The following is a 24,422-nucleotide window of genomic DNA, read 5'->3' on the forward strand; positions in this document are numbered from 1 at the left end:
GAGGTCAACAAGCAGAGTTATAAAAAAAATTCTGTGAAGTAAAAATACACCCCAGTGCTACAGGGGTCATGAATTTCCTCACTTTTTGTGTTTTTCTTGATATTTGTCTATTTATTATTTTTGGTTGATGAGCGAGTCTCTTTACCTCTTGCGCAAAATCATTGCCTTCATCGCTTGATCTGCTCACCTTAGCATGTTTTCACCGACAACATGTCACAGGCCTGACATCATAAATAAATAAGGATCAAATTATCGTCTTTTCCTCCTCTTTTTTTCCTTTGAATCTCTGTCATTTTCTGTGTATATGCGAGCCACTGTGGCTAACATTTAGAAATATTTCACTCAAGCAAACATGGCGAATTGGGGAGCACTGTGGCCACACCTGAGCCCCCTTCAACCTACAGCAGGCTGGCTCACAAATTGCTTAATTTAATGAATGATCTGTGGTCTGGTTTCCATTTCAGGAAAATATACTGGCGGGGGGAAATCCTTGACTCAGTCAGGGCAGCGTTCTCAAACTTAAATTGATTAAAAAAGAAAAGGAAAAGAAAAAAGCACAGTTATTGTATCTGCTATAACAAAAGTCTCTGGAGTCTGTTGAGTGCAGGCCTTTTTGAATCTTAAAGATTTATAAACTAGAATATTTAATGCAATTTGATGAAAGTCTAGCCAAAATATGGGCTGTCCAGGGTTAATATTCCTCTCTAAAACGAGAAATAAAATGGCTACAAAAAAGGAAGCGCAAAGAACCAGGCAACCACTGTCAGGTCTATATTTGGGAGAACTAAGCAGGAAACATCTTTTAGAGCTAGAAGCAGTGCTTCGACTGTCTCCTCTCACCACACGATAACGTAATACTATTTTTATGAGCTTTGAACACCCGGAAAGAAAGTCTGACATTATCATGGGGTGATCTGCTCTGTTATGCAGTTTTGCGCACTGCCTTCAAATGAATGCGCTCAGTTGTGCGCAAATTTAAAAGAAAAAAGAAAAAAGTGACTGAGTTGTCATCCCTCCTCCTCACCCCTAACCCAACATCACTGAGACACAATCTATTTTCATCATCGCTCCACCTCGAGAGGCTCCAGTCTCCCGGAGTCAGCCGTGCTGTTTTCTCCGCTCCGTGTCCTCCTCGGTGGGGGCGCAAAGCTGCAGCCGCTTAAATAACGCTTCGCCCGTTCAGGAGGACTCTCCGTTACACGGCCGGTCCTCGAGAATATTTCGTTTTCTGATCAAGTGTTAAATGTTTCGCAGAGAAAGGAAGGCACGTGAATAACGAATGAAAAAAAGGGGGGCGGGAGGGTTCCCGATTCACGCGGGTCTACAGCGGGGTATTACGCAGCGTCGCCGTCACTGATTTTTAGGGTTTGGTTCGAAAAATGTGTCTCAGTGTGTGATCAGTGGGGACTCTTGGGTCTTCAGAGGTGCACGAGGAGGAGGAGGGGAGGTGGCCAAAGCATAAAGCATGTAACACGTTTTCGTTGCAGCTTAATTAATTCACGTGAATCAACCCCACTTCGATTTGAAGATCCCAAATTAAGCTTCACCCACGCAGCTGCTTCACTATCACACACAACTCACTCATTAATATAAAGTACCACAGGTTGGGTTTTGTTTTGTTTTGTTGTTTTTTGGGGGGTGGAATAAGATAAGCCAAAAATTAGTTCCGGTTTCTAGGGTTCCACGTGCATGCCTCCGTGATGTGTTAACGGTGCAAAAACTTCTGGGGACCCCTGAGTGACGAGATGAAACGAAATCGCAGAACAAAGTGCGCGTTTTCAGTATGAAAATACTCTGAGAGAAATGTGTTTGATTCCTCCACTCATGGAGAGATGGCACGGTCTGACAGTGCCCCCTGCCGCTAACTTCAAGCTCTGGGAATTTCTCTTAAAGGGGATGTCGAGCAAACCGGAAGAGCTTTTTAAGGTGGACCGGCGGAGTTAGCTACACGGCGCAGACTTGGTTTCCAGCAAAAGGGCTCACGGGCAAAGCTGAACTCCGAAGAGTCACACCGGTTCCGTCGCGGTTTTGCCCTTTTCGGCGTGACAGCTCAGATAAAATAAACCCACTGAGAGGACGCTTTGTCTCGTGTCCGAGCTGACAACCTTGGATTTCTCAAACTTAGCACAAAATTATCACTGCTGGTGAGATTTCATTTAAATTTACCAGTTTAACGCGAAGCATTTGGAATTTATTTCAGTTAACCAAATAATTGGCGAACCTAACCTGAGCAGAGGGGACAGCCTGAGACACCACACAGTTCTCTGTAGTACCTGTCCCCGTGTTTCCATTTTACTTGTGTAATTTAAAATAAAGTTACACGTGTAGCCCACATTAGACTTCGAATCTAATGCTTAATAAGGTTAATATTTGTGTTTTTAAATGTAATCTGGCGTCGAGCGTCGTCTGTCTAACGACCAGTTTCAAGCCGTCTGGCAGGTGATTCAGGGCTGCTCCTTCAGAATATAAACTAGCGTCTCATTCTCACAATAAAACAATGACATGTGATTACTTTGGAATTCTTTCCTTTGTTTGGAATTCTGGTGACAGAGGAGAAACGAGTCTGGAGACATCCTCTGGATCAGTTCGCTTGAAAAAAAGGGGCTGCTGGGCATCAAATCACTGAAAGGCACTGAGTGTCTAATGGCTCAGTAAATGTTATAACCTGTACGTGAAGCATGTGACCAGGTCGCTTTAGGCCACCTGAGCTTAGTGCAGTTTAATTCAGTGTCAAGCAGAATTCTTATGATCATGGAGCCGGATCCTTGGAGTAAAACAAAGCAAACACCTGCCGTTCCTCTCTCTCACTGCGGCTTTCCATTTAACGTATCTCAGTTTTCTGCCTTAAAGGCCGCATGATGCTGCTTTGTTGGCCACAAACGAAGCAGCAGTTCAGATCGCTGCAGAGGCTTTATTTGATGCAAGTCTCATAGTCCAGTAAAACACCCAGCCATTGGGTGTCACTGACATGTGACCTTACAGCGCAGCAGACATGCGTTGCTGCATTAAAATCTAACAGTGTTATTATTATTATTTTTGCAACGGGCATTTTGATGCTTCCGAAGCAGCTGCTCTCGTATTTAAATTCAAAAACGTCCTTAAGCTTTGCACAAATTATTAGCAAAGGCAAGTGGGGGATCACTCCATCTTCACACACGCAGGTGCAGGGCACCTGAGCCTTCACCTTTAAATAACTAGAATGGTAACACGCGCCTTAAACTTAGTAATAACAACAATAGCGTTTCCTGCACAGCAACAAAAGGCCGTGATTTTTTTTTCTGTTAGATTCCCGATCATTAACGCGATCTCCCTCCTCCCTCACGTGGTCTTTGACCCATTATTTGCATACAGTTACCCTCTCTGTTCACGCCTCCCAAACACCTTGTATGCACAGTTGCAGGTCTCGGTGCACCTGCTCCTCTCTCCTGTTCTCTCGTTCTCTCCCACTTGAAGCGTCCTCCTCAATCGCAGTTCATCCCGAGTTTCGCTCTATAGTCGAGGCCCGTGTCCGAGCAGTCATGCTCCGCGCTTTTGTCTTCTTTGCACTGCACTCCTTGTCCGCGTTGGCCTCCTCATCAGGTCAGCAGAGTTCACCCTGGTTCATCGGATGCGTCAGCGCGAGCTCTTCCCTCGGATTTCACGGACCCACGGGTGTCGGTGCCCGTGACCTTGACCCGGTAGCCTGCTCTGCACACTGCTTGGATGAGGGGTGAGCTGGTGGAGAAATGCTAAAAGAGCTTTCCGGGTCAGGGGGCATTACAGATGAAGATGAAATGTGGATGCTTGTCTGAAATTGTTTGACAGTGATGACAGTAACAGGTTAAAGAAATATTCAAATTTTTATAGCAGCCTTTTATTATTGCATATTTGAGGCATCATCTGTTGTGTGTAAAAGCACTTAAAAACAAACTCTCAGAAATCTTAATATATTCTCATCCTGAAATAATTTAAGAAATTACAAAAATATTTTTAAATTTATGAATAAAATTTGTGAATAAAAAAAATCCCAATAGCAAATCTCTAATACAAAAAACAAACAAACAAAGAATATATATGTATATATATCAAAAGTGCTGTTTTCAAGAAGATGTAACAGAAATTTAAAGCATCATTAGAATACCAACAAAGGCTTATTTGACATGTGACATGTGCTCTCAGTATGTAAAACACTAACCTTCACTGTGTTTTTTGTGGAAGGTATGGAGTGGCTGCATTGTCTTCACAGACCTGTTACTGTGGGAACCAGCTCAGTGGTTTAGTGTTTAGAGAGTGTTTCAAGACATCTCCCAGTGAAGGAACAAAGGACGTGAAAGGAGGAAGTGAAAGACAAAGGTGAGGTAGCAGATTGCTTTCTTTTGCTTTTGATGTCTAACTATAGCTGCCGCTTCTCTTCTCATTTAAACTTGTGTTGTCGTGTCATCACTAAAGTACATTTTAAAAGCTTAAAGCAAGAAGCTTTTTGTCCTGGATAACTTCTTTCCTCTTCCAGTACCTTGAACTTACCTCTTGGAAAAGCACAAGATGGAAGCATGGCGCTCTACAGAACTGAAGGGCCATTTTTGCACAACATTAGTGTATTTACTTCTCCAGCAAGACTGGAGGCTGGGAAGACTTTTGTCATTGAAGTGAAAGGAAACCTCGCTGGACGTTCCAATCAGCCACCAGGTCAGCTGCTGCAGTGTTTTATAACAATGAGGTTCTTTGAAATGCAACTCTTCACCCCCGTGCTTTAATTAAGTTATTCCCTGATTGGAAAAGGTTTGCTTCAATGAACGCATTAATTATTAGTTTACACTGTCAGGTATTATTTGCGTATCTGTATCTGAAATTGTTTTAATTTAATTTACTTTTATCCTACTGTGTATTTTCTGTGGTCTCACATAATGTAGAACCTGTAGTTTTGGCTTCTATAAATTGGACTTTTATTATTATATCATATTATTTCTTGATATAAATTATTGCAAGTAATATTATTCATGTTTTCACACAGGCAGACGGGATCTGTAAACTGAGTATTTAAAATGTTGTTTTCAGTCTTTTTTCCATTCTTTATTTTTTAATTTAGATTTAAATGTTTCCTTAAAAATAATTATACTTATCAAAATGTATTTCAACAGAAACTGAACAAGCAGTATCAAACATAAGGCACATTTTTGCTGTTACAGTTGTATTGTGTGAAGTCATTACAAGTATCTAGTATGTGTTAAATTTTTGATATATATTGTACATTTAAACTTAATATAATTTGAAGAATTTTAATGAAAATTACTTACAATGTATTGCAAATAAATAGGTTTTTAAATTATTTTGATTGTTTTTCTTTTGTTGAGAAACCGACATTTTCTATATAGTTGCTAGACAATGCTTTATTCAGAAAGTTAATGGACTGCACTGATGCTTGTTAATGAGTTTAAGTATGTTGGAATATATGCTAATAACCTCTGAATATTTGTGTATTATTTCCACGATTTGTAGAATTTTAAGCACTTTATATCAAAGCTCTTTTTTTTATCCTTTACATGATTATTTGTGTGATTTCCAGGCATCCTGGGTCTTAGCAGCCAGGCCCTGACCTATGTCACTGTGGAGTCTCTGGGGATGACCCTAAAGGTCAACGTGATGGATGATGGCTCCTTTACTGTGTCATCCGATTGGATTTTGAATGTTGCAGGCAAATACGAAATAAGTAAGTTCACCAGAGAAAATTTAATGTGTTTGCTGGTGATTTTTTCATCAGTTAATTAATCAAGAAAGGGATCACGTATGAGTAATCCTGTCTGCTCTGTGTGTATTTTTTGTCTTCTGTTTTCTTTTTAGACATCACCGTTTCCAACCTTCTCTCCACACTCTCCTCCACCCTCCACTTGTACATTTTGCCACCCTTTCCAGGGAACCTAACGGTGTCTTTGCTCCACGGCCCCCTGAATGTTCCCTCCTGCATCCCCACGGTTCACTTGGACTCTGACGGTGTGACTGAGGGTGTGGCTGCATATTGGGCCGATCCCGTCACTCTGCAGGCGTTTGTAAGTGACAGATTAGCAGCTGAGTTCTGCTGGTGCTTTACTCACAGGGAAGAAGAAACAGCTTCCCTTTCACAGCCACACTGTCTGAACAGCACAGTGGTAAATCACACAACAATAACTTATAAATGAGTCTAAATTAATTAACTTGTCAGGTTTGGCTTTAAAAGGAAATAGCTATTTGGGGATTTATAATGGGAAATTGATTTATGTGTTTATTATGTTAAGCTCATATATGCAGTTTGGCCTGTTTGTGATTTTCCAGCAGGAAAATATTAATATAAAAATATTATATATCTAAAATATATATAAGAAAGATGTTTTGCTCACTTGAATTGTCAGCTTTTCAAAGAATTTTATCAGCTGTGAATGTTAGCTTTAAAAAAAAAAGAAAAACGAAACAACCAAAAAATATAAAATAACTGAACATTCAACATATATGATAAATAATTTTTGATGTTTTTGCCCTGTTTTTCATGTATTTTATGTATTTTTTTAATGTATTTTTAAAAAACCTTTTCTTTAGATTAATACTCATCTGGTAAATCCAGTAACTCTTTTTTTTAAAACCAATTGCATCTAGAGTTTTTCCAAAAGAATCATAACGTATAAATAATAAACTAAAAATCTTGGAAAAATTGCAACAAAGAGAAAAGCTCTTGAGGGAGTTTTATTCAGGTTGAATGTGCAAAATGTGCATAATCCTCAAAATTACTGATTAGCATAACTACGTATTTGTGAGTCATTACACAACTCTTCTACGGTGACAGGGAAAAGAGCATAAGCAAACCTTGATGTGCTCATTAAAGCTCATCAAAGCTCCTCAGAGCTTAGTTTGTTCATTCAGAGCCACTGGTGTGTTCAAACTGAGATAAAGTAGAAGGTTAAGTGTTCAAACATTATTTAAGCAGTAGCCAACACCATAAATCTGCTGGGTCTGCAGAAGGACTGAAAAAAATGCTGTAACGCTAGTGAGCCAGAATGGCATACATACTTCTGATGCCGGACTGTCAGCTTTGCAAATAAGAATTCATGGAATTCCTCTTCTTGTTGAAGGAACGCAGTTTTCTGTAGGTGACCTGATTTTTTAATCTCCATCATCTGAAATATCCCTCATCCTTCAATGTACTGTCATGTTTTTTAATCTGAAAACTCAACGCTTCTCATCATTTTCAGAAGTGGACCTTCGAATCAGAGGGAGTTCACGCAGTGTCAGTGAATGCATCATGCCTCTATGGGTGGAAGCAGAAGACAATACATGTTGTGAGTTCTCAGCTTTCAGTCATTAAAAAATGCAACGGTTTTGTATGAATTATGCTAGTATTAATAAATTAAAGGTGCAAACAACTAAAACATTTTATAGTTCTCTTTTTTTTTTAGAAAGGCTCAGTATGTTTAAAACAATAGCTGGGATATTATATAACCGCGGGAAATAAGAGATACAAGATTTTAAAAGCATTTATGCTCATTGTGTTCTTTCTTCGATGAGAAGAAAAATCAAATATGAATGGAGATATCCTTTAATCTCACATTGGTGTGTGTCTTTGTGTGTGTGCTTTCTGCATGTGGTCGTGTGGTCTTGCAGGTGGTCTTATCTCCCGGCTGCTCTCACCTTAAAGGGATCTTGTGTGGGAATCATTTAACTTCAGGTGAGATTGTTTCTGTGAGAGCTGCTCACCACCATGAAACACCTGCTTGTCCTCAGCCTCACACTAAATGTAGCCCCCACCTATGAGAGCGACCATGGCAACATCACATATGCTTACAATCTTGTTTGTTGACACGGCGGTACCCTCACACGTCAAACCTTGATAACCTTCACACCTCCGCCCACTCCAGCTGCAATTTGCACTCAATCGCCACTGCTGTAGGACAGCATCACCTCACAGCATCGATCCTCTCCACTGCCATCATTCATCAGTGGTGTCTCGAGGCCTACTAGGAGTTCATGCATCCGTACATTCAGAAGTCATCCATGGGAGGTCATGCCAGGCCGGGATTAGGTTTAGAAAAGCATTAGGTTTTATTTTAGAGGTGCACCGGGGTCAAACGTGGCTGCTTCGCTGCTGGTGAGCTCATCACCGCTGTACAGGAAATGCAGCTACATGACAGGAGCACAGGAAGTGGTCACGGTTTAGCTTTTCAACCACACTAGGACGGTTGCATTTGAGCGTCAGGCTGAGAATCAAGTGTTTTACTTGAGGTGTGAGAGCGTGTACAAAGAACAGGAAGCTGTCACCACAAGTGAGACTAAATCTAAAACGGTAACCACCGAGGAGTCACAGCATTGATGCCAAATGTTTCTGTCTTTTTTTGTTGTTGTTGTTATCTTTAATTAGTGTCATTATCTTTGGTGTGATTTATCTGTAATGACCATGTGTGTCTCTTATCCTTAGCTGTGAGGATTTTTGCAGCAAGGCAAGCATATCCAACAAATACAGATATAATCTTCCAAGCTGTGACTGACGTACCAGATCCAGTGTTCGTCTGGCACTTTGGAGACTACACATCAGCCACAACTACCTCTAGGATCATCACTAGAAAATACCTAAAGCCTGGCAGGTAATAGCGAGGCATGTGCAACATTTTTAAAATAAAATAATTGGAGATTTTTTAAATAAGCCAGAGCCTTAAAAGTGTTCATCCACGGACAAGGTTACATACGTTTTGTTTTTCAAATCCTGACAGTTAAAAAAAAAGTCAACAAAACTGTCACAAGGGTAAAACATGTGAAGTTGGTTTACATGCATAAATTTTAACTTGTAATCTAACAGTCATAACAGAAACTGGCAAACAACTAGAATCACCCAGCCTCTGTTGGTTGGTCCTTCTCAAGTCTTCTAACGCTAAAAAAACGTTCTTCATCCCCACATTATTACGTGCACCAAGGAGGTTATGTTTTTGGTAGCATTTGTGTGTCATTATGTCTTTAAACACAATAGCTCAACAGCTTCTAAATAAAATATGATTAAATAAATCAAACACCATGTGAATTAAACTAACCCCTCTTAAATCCCACCTTTCCTCACCATAGGTATAATGTGTCTGTAATCATGTCACATGGTAAGATGGCCGTTACCTCTGACATGTTCCCGGTGGTAATCCAGAGAACAGTGAAGCTCAACAGGCTGGTCCACCGAGCCTCGGTTTTGCAGAATCATACAGTGGTGTTCAGTTGCCGGGTAAATATGGGGACCGACATCAACTTCCTGTGGAGCTTTGGGGATGGAACAAGCCGGTCTGGACAGAGCACAGAACGGCACATCTTCCACAGGTGAGTCAGAGAGTTTAACAAGACTTTGGGCTTTCATTCTCCTTGTAAACTCAAATCGGACTTTAAGTTTAGATTAAGTTAGGATTAAGATTCTCTAATTTTGTATTTACCTTTTACAAACTTGTTAGTATGTTTCACTATCTGTCTTTCAGATAAATATGAAAATCACATGTAGCCTAACACAAGTGTGCTTAATAAACATGTTTTTCCTCCTCAGAACGGGAGAGTTCAGAGTGGAAGTGACGGCGTCTAACCTGGTCAGCTCTGCTTCCCTGAGCAGCCACATCTTTGTTGTGGACCAGCCTTGTCAGCCTCCACCTGTCAAAAACATGGGGCCTCTTAAACTACAGGTAGCTCTTTGTCCAGACCTCACAAGTACGTATGGCGGAGCATAGTTAATAAAAGACAATACAACCTTCTCTTTGCACCTAGGTACGAAGATATGAGGTTGTCCATCTGGGTGTGACGTACGAAACGGAAGTGGATTGTGATGTATCAAGAGGCCTGCGCTACTCCTGGACTTTATTCGACTCTGCAGGCCAGGCAGTGCCGCTGCCTCTCACAGACACACACAGGCAGATCCTCATAGTGCAAAGCCATCTCCTGGAGTATGACACTTATACGGCTACAGCCAGGGTGTGTAATAATAATACAATAATACAGAAGAACTATTTAACGGCCGGTCTCTCCATTTCAAGTCGTTATTTCTGTTGCTATACGATTATTCCGAATGATCGAGGCTTGTGTTTCTCCTGCAGGTTCAGGTCGTCGGCAGTGTGGTGTACAGTAACTACAGCGTAAAGGTTCAGGTGATGCCGAGCCCTCCTGTGGCTTTCATCCAGGGTGGCACCAACATCTTCCTTAACAACAGGAACACCATAGTAACCCTGGATGGGCAGGCATCTTACGACCCTGACTTCCCCACGAACCCACTCAGGTAGAAATTGAGCCCTGACACCTTTAATAGGCAACAAGCCAGAAGCTGTCGCCTCAATGAGGAAAAACGAATAAGAATGTTCACTTTCCTCTGGTTTTAAATGTTTATGGAAGTGGTCACGTTCCCATTCTCACCGCTACCTCTGCTGTAAGTTTAGTGTTCAGCTCAAGGTTTGCTGAGATTTTGCTTTTTAGGTCCTCCTCCTGACTGAGGGTATCTTACTCACTATTTAACTCCTGGATCAAAATTCAGTTTGTCCTATAGCGTGAGGCTTTTCCTCTGCCTTGAGCAGTTCATGATGGGTGTGTTCCTGTTGCTGCAGCTGCTCGCTTAGCTGCGCTCTCCAGATCCGCTCCTTCTGAAGCTGGTTAGTGAGCTGTGTCCACAGAAAGCTATTCTCTCTCGTCTCTGTGTTGCAGTTTGGGTGCCTAGAGTCTCATTTGTTTTTCGGCTGCACGTCTGGCCCACATAACATTTGCCAGTAGCATTTCTGAGCTGTAATTGCCAAAAGTCGCCAACATTGGGCTCAGCTATAACTAAATAAATGGCAAAAAATGCCAATAAATATGTAAATATTATATTTTGGTGGATTTTCCTACATCTTAGTCATTTTTAGTTGTATTTGTTTCACCTTGAGAAATTTAATGTGTGTTTGGAAGTTAACAGAATTTCTGATTTTCTCTGTATAGCTACAGTTGGGCATGTAAACCAGTGAGCACCATCACCAGCTCCTGCTTCAACCAGCACATTCCCACTTCGTCGCTGGTGCTCAAATTTCCCGCCAGCTTCTTAAAAACCAACTTTGACCAGTTCCAGTTCACGCTCACTGTCCAAAGCGGAGAGCGTTCAGCTTCATCAGAGACCTTCCTCACTGTAACATCAAACCTCATCGGGTGTGACCTCTTCATAAAGTCTCAATTGAATCACATAACCGAACAGAATCAAATAGAAGTGTTTGATTAAAAGCAGCACTTTAATTCTTAAGTGACGTTTAACATGCGCCTAAATGCATCCGATCCAGGAAGCTGTCCATTTACTGCCCTGAGTGTCGGGGAGACCGTGTGAACTGGGATCAGTCGTTCTCTGTCGGCACCGTGTGTGAAGCCTGCCACATTCCTGCACGGCACATCCAGTACACCTGGAGTCTGTACCTGGTCAATGCTTCATCCAAGCCTTTCACAGAAGGTAAATTCAGTGCCACTGTGCAAGAAAATTCCCCCAAAAATTCCCCTAAAAATGGAAATTAAATTAAAAAAGTAAAATCTTGTGTTCTATTCTAGTCCCGTTTTGCCACACAGTAGATCTCAGCACCATGTCTGCCATCATGGAAAGTCCTGCCACCTCTACTCTACACCCTCCTGTTACAAATGTGTCACAGAACACCCAGACGACCCCTTATTCATCTTCTTCAGCCGTTACCGTGGCTACCTTTGAAACCAGAAACGGTGATGTGGACCTGGCTGATAGTGGGGCATCAACAACCAGGAGTGGAGACACATCAGACAAAGCTGGTGTGTTATTAGCTGTATAAACAAATATATATACATGACTTGGAGCGTACCACTCTGTCACTAAATGTGACTTCTTTCCTCACCCCGCAGCTTTGCCAGAGTCTAGTCCACGTGTTCTCAACAATGATGGTGTCCTATATTCCGACTACTTGATCCAAGGGGACATTAGCAGTGAAACTTCAGTGGAGTCTGACTCCTCTGCCGACTGGGACTTTTCTTTTCGTGTTCTGGAGAGTAGCAATGCGGGTGGTCGACTAGGTGAGAAAATCTAAAATCGCCATATAAGCTCAGTCTATTTAAGTTATATATAATTTGATGCTGTTAGCACAATTTAAACGGATTAAATTACAATAAAAATACAGTTTGTGAAAGAGTTTTACCAACCTGGAACCAACATGAAGAAAGTTCCCATCATAAATAAATAACTTTTTCCAAATATAAAGAATATTTTTCAGTTATATGGGGCAATATTATGTTGCTTGACTGTTATTATTATTGCACTAAAGCTGGTTCTGTTACAGATCCAGATTATGGTGCTCCCTTTCCAAACGCAGAGGAAGGCGACCCAGGGATGTCAGCAGGGAGACCCAGAGGTACAGTTCATATCTACAATCACTGTTTATTTCTTATCTGAGATGGTTTTTACTGGTACTCACTCACGATCGTTCCCAGGTGAAGATGGTGAGCGCTTCAGTGCAGGAGACGTCTCGATGTTTGATATGGGATTACACAAAGATGAAGGGAGTAATCTAGTGGATTCTAAGCCTTTTGTGGCAATTCAGGCACCGACTTTGCTCGACTTACCTCGAAATCCTCTGAACAGAGGCCTCTTTGAGTCCTTTACTTACACAGGTACATTATGCAGAAAAATTCCTGCTTCTGTGCCACTGTGTCAGCATTTAGCCATCTTTTTTTCCCTTTTAAAAATCTCTACAGGAATCTCCTGTTCTTTTCTCAAGATCAAGCCCTTCAGTCTGAGGCCCAGGAGCAGATACATGTTGGAGGTCACTGCCAGTAAGTTTGGGATGGCTACATATAGACCAGCCCAGGCGAGAGTTATTAGAGATTTATAAAACAGGATAATGGGACAAAAGGACAAAATCACAGACATATATTATTTTTTACATTTACTGCAGTACTTTAACTTGAACATTAAAATGCCCACATTGCCTTTAAAGTCAGTCTCCGTCTGTTAATGATCCTCTCGATTGTTGTCTGATGAATTGAGAATCTCAGAGCAGGCGTCTGGGCCGGACTCAGCTGTTCTTACAGACCAATCCTGTTCCAGAGGGCTTGGCGTGCCAGGTGCAGCCTGTCAGAGGACTCGAGTTACACACACACTTCAGCATCTTCTGCACCTCAGGGAAGGAGGTATTTTCTGTCGCATGCTTTTAACACTCTTCCTGCTTTGATTAAAGATTTTCAAAGTGCATTTTTATTACAAGACATTGCCACTCAGTGCTTGAAGTTCGGAGCTGTCTGCCGATGATTGAAGTAAACCTCTTCAGGGCTCTCCTTGACCCCATAATTTTACTAATTGATCACCCCAAATTTTTTGACCTTGGTCCTGGCATGCCAGTCTTCACAGAAATGTGTGTGTGTGTGTGTGTATGTGTGTGTGTGTGTGTGTGTGTGTGTGTGTGTGTGTGTGTGTGTGTGTGTGTGTGTGTGTGTGTGTGTGTGTGTGTGTGTGTGCCAAAGGACTTAGTGTATGAGTACAGCTTCAGTGTAGGAGACCGACTCCCCAGGACACTGTACCAGGGGAGAGACTTCCAATACTACTTCAGCCTTCCTTCAGGTGACCCCAGGGATGACTATAAAGGTAAACACACAAAGACACACTGTTGCTTAAGGAGCATTAACAGAATTATTATTTTTCTAATATTTTCTTATTTTTTTTATTGCTCTTATTACTGTTGTCACCGCAGTAACTATTTACACAGAAATAAGAAGCAGCACATATGGGTCAGCCACCAAACCCTGTCCTGTGACAGTACAAGTCCAACCAAGCTTCCTCAGAGACACCTCATCTTCCTCTTCCCATCATGATCCTGATCTTGAGCTGTAAGAACCCCCATGTGATCATATTATGATGATATGATATGCAGATGTCTCGTGCTGTCTACTTAAGAGGGCCTGCTGGTGATTTAAATAGCACTGAGCTTGAGCACGCTCAGGGATTTTATGCTGTCAGCCAAAAAGCTACTGTTAAGAACGACTGTGTGTGTTAAACTACAAAGCATCAATCTGAGCAAGTCAACAATAATATAGATTCTATAGAACATGCAAATCCTTACTTTCACCATCTCCAGGTCGGAGTCCGGTCTGAGGAACCTGTCGGCTTTGGTGCAGCTTGGGAACAGTATGGAGATTCGTAACTACATCAGCCTCCTCACCAGCATCCTGAACAGACTCAGCCTGGAAACAGAGGCCAACACACATGCACAGAGGCACATGCGCACTGTGCTCATTCGCACCTTGTGTGAGCTTGAGAGCAGCGATCAGGTAAACACACTGACATCACAAGTGATAAAACACAACAATGTTCTTTTTCTGTTCTACAGCCCCGGCTCTCTGGGAGGAAGAGCGGTAGCATTAAAATCGAGTTTTGATCAAAGAAAAGAAAAATCAAGCATCTCACGTGGCTCTGAGGGGAAAGAGAAGGAAAGAGAAGAGAGCAAAAGACAACTAATCAATGCTCGTTTAAGCCTCTGAATGCAATACTGGTGTATAAACAGGTGGAGGTGAATGAAGAAGACACACCCAGTGCATAATGGGATGCCCCCAGCAGTCCTAGTGTACTGCAGCATAACTAAGAGAGGGTTCAGGGTCACCTGATCCAGTCCTAACTATAAGCTTTATCAAAAAGGAAAGTGTTTTTATGAATGAGGCCTGTTGTATAAAGTGCTTGGAGTGGAAGTAGAAAAGTGCTGTATAAGAACCAGTCCATTTACTGTTAATCATTCAGTTATGTTTCCATTCTAGGAGTCAATGACAGACAATATTTGCATTCTGAACGACCTGCTACGAGTTACAAGTCAGGTGAGTGGATGGACTCACAAAACCAAACTGGGAGCAGGGTTGTAGATGCTAGATTGTTTCTAATACTTCCTTTATTCCTTTTAGGTGACACTAGCAAGTGCCAAACGAGTAACAGCTCACATTCAGATGATGTCCGAGCAGTTTTCTGCATCTAGTGCTTATCGCCACTACATTATAAACCAGAAGGTGCTCAATACAGCGCTCACCCTGCTTTCACACAGCCTTCAGGTGGTGACTACTTGCACCTTCACACCTGACATTACACAAGAAGACTCAACTGCTGATGGAAACCTAAGAAATGATGAAAACACTCCAAACAGCACTGCAGTGAACTCATCCACCAGTGGCCACATCAAACAAGGACGTTCACCTCCAGAAAAGCAAGCGGTGATGCTCGTAGCTGATATTCTGCAGGCTGCATCAGAGCTCATGCTGGTGAGACAAAACACATTTAAAACTATTTCTCCACAGTTTTAGTTTTTTAATGAAATTCATCCTCCTTTTCTTGTTTTCCAGAAGTACATTTTGTTTCATGAGACCAAGGAGCACAGAGTTAGCAGCAGCCTCATTAATTTGTATGCTGCATCCCAAAACAACACCTCCACAGTCATAAACAGTGGCTCAGTCAGGGTCTACATGCCTGCTTCTTTCATCCAGATTCTGTTTCTCCAGCATGGACCGTGTGTCCTCACTGTGCTCACCGAGCTTGCTCACAGTCCTTACACCTGGGCCAATCCTACACAGGTGAGACCTGCTCAGTAGTTGCACATACAGTGATTTAACATCTATACCATCAGTGAGACTTTTAACTCTAACCCCTTTATCGGTTTTGTTTGTTTAACATAAACTGTGAATGATGCATTTTCTACCAGTTATTTCATGGTTCAGCTTAACAGGGTTAAAGGTGAGACATCTCTCTTACTTATTCTTTGGATTTCCAGGTGAGTGGACCAGTGGTTGACCTAAGTCTTTACAAGTGCAACACGAGGAGAAGGATCCACGTTTCCTCCCTCATTCAACCATTCAACACCGAGCTTCGTCACACACAAAGAAACGTGAGCTGCTGATTGTCCTTTTCTTTTGTTTGTGGAAAATGAGAGGTTCTTCATAATAAGATTTTGTTAAAAGAAATTCTTAAAACGTGCAGTGTTGTATCTTTACTCCAACAACACGAGACTAAATTTCTGCTGCAGAAAAGCTCCTCGTGGGAGTTCGCCCTCCTGCGCAGCCGGGTCAACTACCACAGCTTCAACATTACCCAGGAACACTTGCTGCAGTCCATCCAGTTCACTCTACTCTTCAGACCCACGACCAAAAAGGCGTTTCCCCTCATGGTGCTCTTCAGGTATTATTACAGCACCGTGTTATACTCATACTCAGATAATAACAGAATAATTTGAATGAGTTTTGACTGAAAGGTGAGACTATGGCACATATCTAACCGTGAGTGTCCGCTGTATCAGGATGTTTGAAAAGCCGACTCCTAGAATGCACCATCTGCGCAAGATTTACAGGTGGGAGAGCAACACCTCACGCATCACTCTGCCCTCATCCTACCTCAGCGGTAAGACCATTTTCTGTTTCTGACTCTTCTGCCCTCCTGGTCTTTCCTTCTGTTAAATTCTCTGTCCTTTTACAAAGTATTTTTAAGACTGATCATCTATTTGTGGAGTGAAAAATCTACCCAGAATCTCAGTTAAACTTAATAGAAATCAATTGATCCATGTATGTTTTAGCTGAGTAGTATGAGTCAGTCAAGTCATCTTTCTAACATGTACATGCTTTGAGTAAGTTCGCTGGGAAATATTGTAACAAATTCCCAAAACTTCCAGCTGCAGGTGTTGGTCACTTGGCACTGCTTAATGCTGATTTTGGTAAAGCACCCAGAGCCAATCACCTGACTGAAGAGATAAGCTACAGTCTGACAGTGGACAGCAGTCTGTGTTTGTCCTGGGACGGCCAGCAGGGGGCTTGGACACATCAGGGCTGCAGAACACAGCTAGCAGACACAGATTCAGCTGTCAGCTGCAGGTAAAGCATGTGAGTGTGTCTGTGTGTGAGAATATAAGAAAACAAACAAACACTAGAGGACAAATCTGGATGCAGAGGTGATTAACATGCTTCTTTATATTTGCTGAATCCTAGCTGCCACCGTTTGAGACCGCTGACCGTGAAGCAGCAGCAGATCCAGAGCATCCACAGCACAGCAGATGTGAACCCGTTCCTAAGGTGACCAACCGAGACCTGGAAAATAACAAAAAACACTGATCTGCACAAATATTTTTACATGCATTTTACCAAAAAAAAGGGGGGGGGGGGGGGGAGAAAGAAACAGTAGGATTTTTTTGCTCATCAGGTTTGAAACGTAATAAAATGAAACCGGATTGCTAGATTTTTTTTTCTTTTATTTGTATTTTGAAATATATCAACCTCTTGACCTGTTGAAGCTACCGGTAAGTTTCTTTTGCAAACAAAATGTACCGTAGATGAAAAATAGAAATATAACATTAGTGTTGATATTTAACGCATCCTCTAAGGCATCTCTCTCCTTTTCTTTGCTTCTCTGAAACCTCAGCGCATCCACTGATCTGACAGTGCTGGGCATGCTGTTGCTGTTCGTGTGCCTGTACGTCGCGGGGTTGGCGGCGTGTAAAAGAGCTGATGTTGTTGCAACGCAAAGTCAAAGGGTTCACTACCTGTCTGACAACTCTGCATCTGATCCGTATCTCTACGCAGTTACAACCCACACGGGTCTCAGCTCTGCAGCCCGTATGAGTGCAAAGGCAGGGCTGTTTTTGGTTTCTTTCAAACTTATCAGCTCCTTTGGTATTTAGCTGTTCTCAAAATATGCTCCTCCTGGATCCTTATGGCCACTGTATTTGTGTATTTCATTTTTTGTTGTCTTTCTTCCCATTTTCCCATTGTTTTCCACATACTATTCCCTGCATACAGAGCAGGTAAAGCAGATAAACTGTAACACTCCTCATTCTGTAGCACCTGATGCCGTTTGACATGCTTTATTAAATTATCTGAATATTTTTCGTACACTAATTCAGAACATGTTATAGATTAGTGTAAGAGAATTAATCACATAAAAAAGTTTTTAAAAGTTTTTCTTCCCAGACTAATGTTTTTTTTAATCTTTATATATTGACCAGGTGTACATATCACTGTATGGTGAAGATGGGTTCTCACAGACAAAAGAACTACATGTCCCAGGATGCACTCTGTTCAGGAGGAACTCTAAAGACATCTTCATACTTAGGTAAAATCCTCAGTGATTTAGAAACAAGTTTTTTTTCTTTGTGTTTGTGTTCAATATGTAAGAAAAAGGGAGATAAATCAGTGTAATTTTTCATTATCTCATTACCACGTGCTATAATCTCTGTGTCTTTGCTCCCCCACAGTGCAGCAGAAAGCCTGGGCCCAGTGTGGGGGGTTCACATCTGGCATGACAACTCTGGACCTTCCCCTGATTGGTACCTTACACAGGTGGAGGTATCTGAGGTAATAAAAAAATCCTATAACAAAAACTGTTTGTGAACACACCTTTTCATTGATGAGTGGACTTTTAAGGTGGTTTGACTTGTTATTCAGGTGCTCAGAGGGCATGTGGTGGGATGCTCTTGGCTGTTTGCTGCCCAGTGCTGGCTGGCTGCGAACAAAGGCGATGGCCGAGTGGAGAGGATGCTGCGTGTTTGCACTCAGGGGATAAACTTTGCTCAGGTACAACACTCATGTTCACATAAAAACTATTTTCGGCATCGTCACAGTGAGTTAATCTACACTAGACATAAAACTTAATGTAATATTTGCTGCTGTGTCACCCCAGGTCTCCCTCTGTGTAATTGCAGATGCTGCGTCTCAAGCTTAATGACTACTTGGCTGATTTCCATACGTGGGTATCCGTGTACAGCTGCCCCTCTCCCAGCTCCTTCACACATACTCAAAGACTAAGTGTGTGTCTGCTGCTGCTGTTGGGGTACGCATGTGTTGGTGCAGTAATCGTTGCACAAACGGATGATCAGGTAGGCCCTCAAAGTTGAAGATTTGGTGAGCAAGAGCTCTGAAATGCCTTACCTACAGCTCAATGATGCATCTACTTATTCTGTATTTGCAGCCGCTGTTTGCGTTGGGCTTTGTCGATGTGTCCGCTGGTGCTGTAACAAATGGGCTTGTAAGCGTGGTAGCTGTGCTGCCCGTAGCAACAGCGGTGTCTTTCCTGTTTCGACTGCGTGCGGTACAGCCGACGGGGTCACGAGTCCAGCGTGTAAAATGCAGAAAGACTGAAAAGGAATATTCTGAAGGTAAATTGGTTTTCTGTGGACCTCTTTTTGAATTTTGTTGTGTCTTTTCTTGAATTGTTCATTATCCTTTTATTTTATTATCTCCTCACAGACCCCCTCTCACTAAGCGACAGCACGTTTGACCGCCGTCTCTCCTGGAGCAGCCTCCAGCAGTGGGATGAATCCTGGATGCAGAAATACCAGGTTACACCTCAGAATAGTTTCTGTATTCCCTTCCTTTCCATTTCTCCTCATTGTCATTCTCACAGCTTCTAACATCACTGCCTGACCTTTCTTTTTCTGCTGTAGGACGCAGACCTGTCGGTTTCATACAGTAATGTGGATGAAGCACCCCACAAAAACAAGTCTGAATTCCTTCCTGGCAGCAGCAGGTTTCATGAAACCCAAAGAGCTTGTTTGTCCAGGGCAAAAGATGAAGGTCAAAAAGAGAAAGGTCTCCAAGGACGATGTTCACCAGACTCTTCCTCTGAGAGAGGAAGCTATTATGATGCCACCGACAAACTGAGAGAAAGACCAACATGTCAGCGGCGTGTCTGTTTGGCCTGGACTCTGTGTCTGCTGTTGTCCCTCTCCTGCCTGGTGCTCTCTGCAGTGCTGGGAATGAGGTAGTGAAAGTAATGTTCATTGTGATGTCTGCTGTTTTATCTGTTATAATATTGTATCACGGGTGTCAGTGTCACGCTTTTGAAGCCTCTCTGTGCGTTTTGATGTGTTAGGTTTAACAGTGGCAAGGTTCTGCTTTGGGTCCATTCTCTTTTCATCTCCCTGATGTCTTGCATCTTCATCATTCAGCCAGCTTTGGTAACATAATATGTGCTTTTTATAATCAGCTACACAACTAAATAATGGCACAAACCTTAAATAAAAATATCATCTTGATGTTTTTCTTTTACAGATACTTGCAGTGGCCTTGGCTGTTTCCTGTTGGCACAGAAAAACATCAGACTTTCATACTTTTTTCAGATTGAGGGAATTCAATATTGAGGCTATGAAACTTTGGAGCCATAGAGGCATTAATGGAGCTGAAGAGCAGCTTACTGAGTCTGCTTTTCCCTACAGACGACGCTCACACCTTAAAAAGGTAATAATCAGACGCTCGTAGAGTTTAATGTTGTTCTGGTTTTTTCCTTCTGCAATGTGAACTCGGTTATTTATCGTTTACAGCTGCTCCGAGCTCGACGGCGAGCTCGGTACCTGGGTCTTGTACGGCCACCGACTCTGGCAGAGCTGAGGAAAACTCATAGGAGGAAAAGAAGAGAGGCTGTTATTCATAAAACCCTGAGGTGTGCTTTTGCGAATGCATGCGCACCCCTCTATATTTGATGTAAGACTTTTAAGTGCTTTTCCTTCTCATGCAGGGATTTGTCTCTCAGTGTCGCCATGCTTTCCCTGATGATGTGTATAACCTATGACAGCTCATTCAGGGAACATTACCAGCTCAACAGAGCTGTCAGAAGACACTTTGTGAGGTAGCACCCGAACACTCTTGCTGTATATCTCACTGACATTCACACTTACTTCTAAAGCAGAGAAAAATCAGATGTTATCTTTTATTAGGAACCGTGATCATTCATTTATGTTGATACAAAAGCATACGGAGTGGTGGAACTGGTCACAGACAGGTCTGATAGAGTCACTGTACGAGCACACATCAGCCCAAACAGAGGTAAGCTATGACTTTAAGCTCCAAAGGGACTTAAAACTCCAGGTTGGTGAAGAAAACTCTGACTACGTGTTCACCTCTCTTTGATCCTTCAAAATTAAGATTAGTCATAAAGTCAAACCAAAGCACCACATCGTGACATTCTGATGTCATTCAGCAGCCACATATTGTGATTGGAGAGCCAATCCTGCAGAAGATTGAAATATCTGACACCTCTCCAACTGAGGTTTGTGACCAAAGATGAACTGATAGAAGGATAGATTCATATTTTCTTACATTAAGGAATGCGTGACTTCCTGCACTTATAAGTACTCACAATTAGTTAAGAAAAATGCTGTACTGTACATTTGTTAAACTTGTAATGGCACTGTAAAATCTGGATTTCTAGATTCTGTCTCTGTACTTTAGTTGTGTTTCTTGCCTCACAATTTCCAGGTACCTGTTATGACTTCAACAACGCTATGCGGTCGCCTTAGTTGTTACTCAGGACCAAGCGCTACAGTTGGCTTAGGGCACACAAAGTGAGAGATCCACGATGGAAACTGTTGATTAACTCACCTTTTTTTTGCTTCCAAATAATGATCAGTTCTCCTCCTCTCCTGCAGGTCTGATTCTGCATCAAAACTGAAACTTCTGCGTTCAGCTGGCTGGTTGGACGGACGGACGGTGGCCCTGAAGGTTCAATTCACCTTGTACAGCCCCGCACCGAACTTGTTCACCAGTGTGACGCTGCTTGCTGAGCGCAGCCCCACCGGTGTCCTGCTGCCCTCTGTGGAAGTCCATTCAGTCAGAGTACATCACACTCCTACTGCCTGGGACTATGCTGTTATGGTCTGCAAGGTAAAACACTACACTAACTTTTAGACTGAGTCTTAAAAGATGCTACAGATTAAGGTTTACAACACATTTGAATACATTTTTTTTCTCCTTCCTCCCCTCTGACCAGCTTCTCTTCCTCTTCTTGTCTCTCATACAAATCTCATGCCAAGTGTCCAGTATGGGACAGCAAGGGCTGATTGGATACTGGACAACACCTTGCAGCTGGGTGGAAGTAAGTCTGCCCGAGACAAAATAATCATTCCAGCATAAATGTTTGTAAGACTTTAGAAAGCAGGCGCACACACCAGCTCTCAGTCAGGCGCACACTAATCCAAACAAGATCACGACAACCTCACTGGAAGAATAAAGTAACCTGTGGCTGTTTGTCTAACAACCCTGACAAGCAAAACACACAGAAATATTATCTGAAGGTCAAATTATCCATGAAGCACAGTGAACGCAGCTTTCTCCCTCTTTCTGTCTTTTGCAGGTCGGTGTGCCCACAGCGACACTTGTGCACTATGTGTGTCACATTTATCACTCCGCTGTTATCATGAGCGTTGCAGAGCTGCTGGAGAGAAACAACCACAGAGGCCGTGTGGACGTTCGCCTCCTGGCTTCCTGGGAACAAGTGAGAGAAATTTACAGCACCTTCTCTTGGAAAATAAAGAATAAACCCTGTGAGGCGATCATTATGAGCAGCTTGTTTGCACTGTAGTTAGAGTACATTTTAAGAATGCAGAGATATGTTTTCCTCTACAGTTTCTCCGTACTCTGCGTGGCATCATGCTCTTCCTTCTCACCATCAAGTGTGTGGCTGTGCTGAGGGTGAACAGGACCTTTGCCACCCCTGCTAAACTCCTTTCCCGCTTATTCTCAAGTCTTTTATGGCCAATGGTAAACACTTTATAACTCTTCTTAGGAAAGGTCTTCACTCCAAGCACTGTAATAGTACTTGCTGCAAAATAAAGCAGTTGACATTTATTGCACCTACATTGGTGATATTTGATATATTTTGCAAAGTGTTCTTGCCAAAATGACTAGAAATTGTTGCATCTTCTCTTGTGCTAGATTTCAGGTGTGATCCTGCTGATGGCATCGTCCTGCTTGGGTCATCTGCTGCACATTCAAAGCTCCTGGGCAGTCAGCCCTATTCACGTCCTCCTTAGGACCCTGCCCTGCGTCCTCTACCGGGGACTCAGAGCCACCAGCAATAACAGAGGCCTCCTCCACTCTGACTGCGATGTATTCACCTGTGGAGTTCTGTATCTGTCTGCTGTGGTGTGGACAGCAGTGGTACATGTTTCCCATAATATTACTTTTTGTTTATGTGGTTGGTTGCTTTGTTTTGTTTTGTGTGTGTGTGTGTGTGGGGGGGGGGGGGGGGGGGGGCTTGTAAAACTTGTTGTCAAAAGGTTGATTTCTGTGATAGACAGCAACCCTATCTGAGATCACCTCATTGTTCTGTAAGAATTGTGTCTTTCTTGTAGGTGATTGGTGTGATGTCCTCACTGGTTAGAAGTACCAGAAGATCTCACAGCAGGAGGAATTTGATCACCATTGCAGAACTGGCAAACTACATCAGACTCAGGGTCTCTGAGCTGACTACTGGGCAACATGAAGAAGCACGAATTGATAACCATACAGAGGGGAGGGTAAGTAACATCTTCAAAAAAGAAGAAAAAATGCAGAACAGTTAGCTTGCTTTATGTAGGTAGATATAGCTTGAATTTAAAAACACTCCGATTGTGGTCAGTAGCTCTTGTTTTGTTCCTAGAAATGTGCCAGTTGACTAAATTATTTTGATTCCTTCCAATATAGAAATAGACTTTTCCCTTTTTTCAGGCCTACTATCTCGAGGAGTGTGAAAGTTTAGTGGACGAACTGTTGTTCAGACTCAATGCCCTCTCTGACAGCCTGCACCTCAAAGCCCATCGCTACAGGAAGGAGAGTCCTGTCATCTCCCCCACACCAGAGCCCTCCAACATGGACTCACAGGTGAATCCGTCTATATATGTGCCATACAAATAAACTTGATTGTTTAAAGATACACAAAAAAATTAATTTAAGGAGTAAAATCAACATATTTGAATCTCTGTGTGATTCTATTAGGGCTCAGCAAGGTCACAGATAATCATGAATGGCACACATTCAGATGACCAATGTTTGTTAAATCTGGGAGGAACCCCAACTATGTCTCACCTGTTCAGGTAACAGAAATAGAAAAGGCTTCACCCAGTTTGTAGGTATTATTTTTAAGCAGGTACTAAAGGTGAATAACGTAATCATGTGACTAACTATAACACTTATAGGTCCCAGGCTAACAAGGACATCCTGCAGCAGAGGGGTCAGACTGGATGTAACCCCTCCTCCAACTTTGTTGTGGCATCTGATGATAGTTTAAAGGGCAAAAAATGCCCAGAGTCAGCCGGCAAAAGTCAGACCGCCTACACAACTTCACCACCAGAGGTTGTGGTGAAAGTTCTGGTCCATGAAGACCCTGCGAGAGCAGTCCCAGATAAACACTAGAGTCCTCATGGAGATAGCAAATCATGAATTCATTGTTCACTCTTATATTTGTTAATTGTTGTAAAGGCATGTGGAATAGGACAGCACGATATATTAATAACAAACCTTCTACTTCTTTTCTTCTTGGTATCAAGGTTGTGGGTAAAAGTCATGATTAAAATGTTTGAAGCAACAAATCTGCTGTTATTAATATCCATCCATCTTCATCCGCTTTATCCGGGGCCGGGTCGCGGGGGCAGCAGCCTAAGCAGAGAAGCCCAGACCTCCCTCTCCCCAGCCACCTCCTCCAGCTTATCCGGGGGAATACCAAGGCGTTCCCA

General features: G+C 42.4%; 1 protein-coding gene across 1 annotated transcript; it reads left to right on the forward strand.

The window, feature by feature from the left end:
- Positions 1-7,397: 7,397 nt before the first annotated feature.
- Positions 7,398-24,278, forward strand: pkd1l1 (polycystin 1 like 1, transient receptor potential channel interacting). Its single transcript, XM_026180921.2, has 49 exons — positions 7,398-7,669; positions 8,417-8,582; positions 9,055-9,294; positions 9,512-9,644; positions 9,727-9,930; positions 10,053-10,231; positions 10,921-11,124; positions 11,253-11,416; positions 11,512-11,742; positions 11,833-12,000; positions 12,264-12,335; positions 12,415-12,594; positions 12,679-12,756; positions 12,971-13,113; positions 13,444-13,564; positions 13,671-13,806; positions 14,055-14,247; positions 14,728-14,784; positions 14,869-15,219; positions 15,301-15,528; positions 15,726-15,839; positions 15,978-16,129; positions 16,248-16,348; positions 16,617-16,815; positions 16,930-17,013; positions 17,360-17,567; positions 17,943-18,049; positions 18,192-18,291; positions 18,382-18,510; positions 18,639-18,812; positions 18,905-19,091; positions 19,183-19,274; positions 19,380-19,696; positions 19,808-19,892; positions 19,987-20,172; positions 20,256-20,374; positions 20,450-20,560; positions 20,649-20,757; positions 20,912-20,980; positions 21,190-21,275; positions 21,360-21,594; positions 21,701-21,805; positions 22,064-22,204; positions 22,336-22,470; positions 22,645-22,869; positions 23,064-23,228; positions 23,419-23,571; positions 23,686-23,783; positions 23,886-24,278. The coding sequence occupies exons 1-49, from the start codon at positions 7,528-7,530 to the stop codon at positions 24,100-24,102; spliced, it is 7,593 nt and encodes a 2,530-aa protein (XP_026036706.2). The 5' UTR covers positions 7,398-7,527; the 3' UTR covers positions 24,103-24,278.
- Positions 24,279-24,422: the final 144 nt, after the last annotated feature.

Source organism: Astatotilapia calliptera, chromosome 9 (assembly GCF_964374335.1).
Source record: "Astatotilapia calliptera chromosome 9, fAstCal68.1, whole genome shotgun sequence".
Taxonomy (NCBI): domain Eukaryota; kingdom Metazoa; phylum Chordata; class Actinopteri; order Cichliformes; family Cichlidae; genus Astatotilapia; species Astatotilapia calliptera.

What these genes read in the sequence shown, in the direction of transcription:
- pkd1l1 (XM_026180921.2), top strand. Translation starts at nt 7,528, where the DNA reads ATGGAGATATCCTTTAATCTCACATTGGTGTGTGTCTTTGTGTGTGTG. An exon ending in TCTGCACCTCAGGGAAGGAG is followed by an intron (nt 13,114 to 13,443) that starts GTATTTTCTGTC and finishes TGTGTGCCAAAG; the next exon opens with GACTTAGTGTATGAGTACAG. An exon ending in ACTATGTCTCACCTGTTCAG is followed by an intron (nt 23,784 to 23,885) that starts GTAACAGAAATA and finishes TAACACTTATAG; the next exon opens with GTCCCAGGCTAACAAGGACA.